At 66.1% G+C, this 1,458-nt stretch overlaps 1 protein-coding gene across 1 annotated transcript in view; it reads right to left on the minus strand.

Annotated features, from left to right (window-relative positions):
- The window catches only part of GLP1R (glucagon like peptide 1 receptor), a 57,026-nt gene that overhangs the window by 10,171 nt on the left and 45,397 nt on the right, over positions 1-1,458 (minus strand). Inside the window, exon 8 of the mRNA XM_006775894.2 lies at positions 1,204-1,363. Within this exon, the coding sequence (XP_006775957.1) occupies positions 1,204-1,363 (160 nt within the window). The remainder of the gene's footprint in view (positions 1-1,203; positions 1,364-1,458) is intronic.

Raw genomic sequence — 1,458 nt, forward strand, 5'->3', positions numbered from 1 at the left:
CCTGGGACTCAGGCGGCTGTTCCAGGGCTGGCCCTGCCCATGAGGCTCCGCCCCATCTGCACCTTGTTGCCCTCAACACACTGGCCCCACTATTGCCCCCTTAGAGGCACTCTTACTCTTCTTCACTGGGCTACCTGGAGCCGAGTGGCTGAGGAACACCAGCGAGAAGCAGGGGAGTGTGAGAGAGCACAGAGCCAGGTGGCCAGGCAACCTGCGTGGCCTCCTGAGGGGTGGGCTGGACCGGGCAGCCTTGCCAAGGCCCAGGGGCAGGAGCCAGCATGGACGGGCCTTCGAGAAGGAGCGTGGCCGTGACTGAGTGGCAGTCCCTGGGAGTCGGGACAGCAGTGGTCAGAGCAGCTTGAGGCGGGCGAGTGAAGGGAGGGAGGAGTGGATGGATGGACACAGCTCTGGTGGAGGGGGGCCCTGTGGTGCGGGCAGGGGACAGGGGGCAGGGGGCAGGGACCCGCAGGCCCGGGAGACCAGGCGGCAGGGCCTCTGCTGCATCCCCGGGGCGCCGGTGTGCCCCCCCGGAGTAATTCTGCTGCATCTGTTTTTCGGCGGCGAGTGGGGGCTGGGGGCTGCTGCTGCTGGGGTCTCAGCCCCTGCCCCACCCACCCCTTTCTCATCGGGATCCCACGTGGCGAGAGGCAGAAGCACAACCAGAAATGTTCCAGCAAAAAAAAAAGACACAGTGGTTCTCGGCAAACTTTTTTGGCCAGAACATTTCCGGCTGGGCTCCAGGCGCATCCGCGGTCCACCGTCCTCAGCTGGCTTCCGCGACCCCCAGCCTCCTCTGTGACAGAGCCACACCCTCTGCCCACCCAGTGACCCCCACTGAGGCCCAGGATCTCCCTCTCCCTCCCGGCCTCGCTGCCCAGGGCCGGCGGCTGTGGGCTCCGTCCCGGCAGGCCTCAGGGGCGGGGGTATTTGAGGACAGTGCTGGGCTGTGGCATATGCGGTGGATTTGGCTTCCATTAAGGGGGAGGGTTGTGAAAAGGAGGGAGGGCAACCCTAACCCATGGGCAGCAAGCCCTGTTCCCAGGAGAGAGTCACCCAGGGGCCCTGCCCCAGCCCAGCAGTGTGCTCCGAGCACCAAGGCGGCTTCACGGGGGAGCCTGGAGGCAGGAGTGGAAGCTGAGCCCCTACACCCCCCGCCTCGAGCCACAGGTGGGGGTGGGGGCGTGATGGCTGGCGGTGCCTTACCCCAGCCTATGCTCAGGTAGAGCCTGAAGATGCGCTGCTCCGAGAAGACCGAGAGGGCCAGCAGCGCGTACAGGTACACGCCCTCCACCAGCAGCCAGTAGTAGTTGGCCACCACGCAGTACTGCATGAACAGGAACACCAGGCGGCAGCTCAGAGAGTCCTGGGGGCAGAGGGAGGGTCCGGGGCGGGTGGGGGGACAACAGCTCTGGGCCCTGCCTCTCGTGACCCCTCCCCTGTGTCAGACTGAGAACTGCC

The sequence above is a fragment of the Myotis davidii genome, unplaced genomic scaffold (assembly GCF_000327345.1).
Source record: "Myotis davidii unplaced genomic scaffold, ASM32734v1 scaffold289, whole genome shotgun sequence".
NCBI classification, from domain to species: Eukaryota; Metazoa; Chordata; class Mammalia; order Chiroptera; family Vespertilionidae; genus Myotis; species Myotis davidii.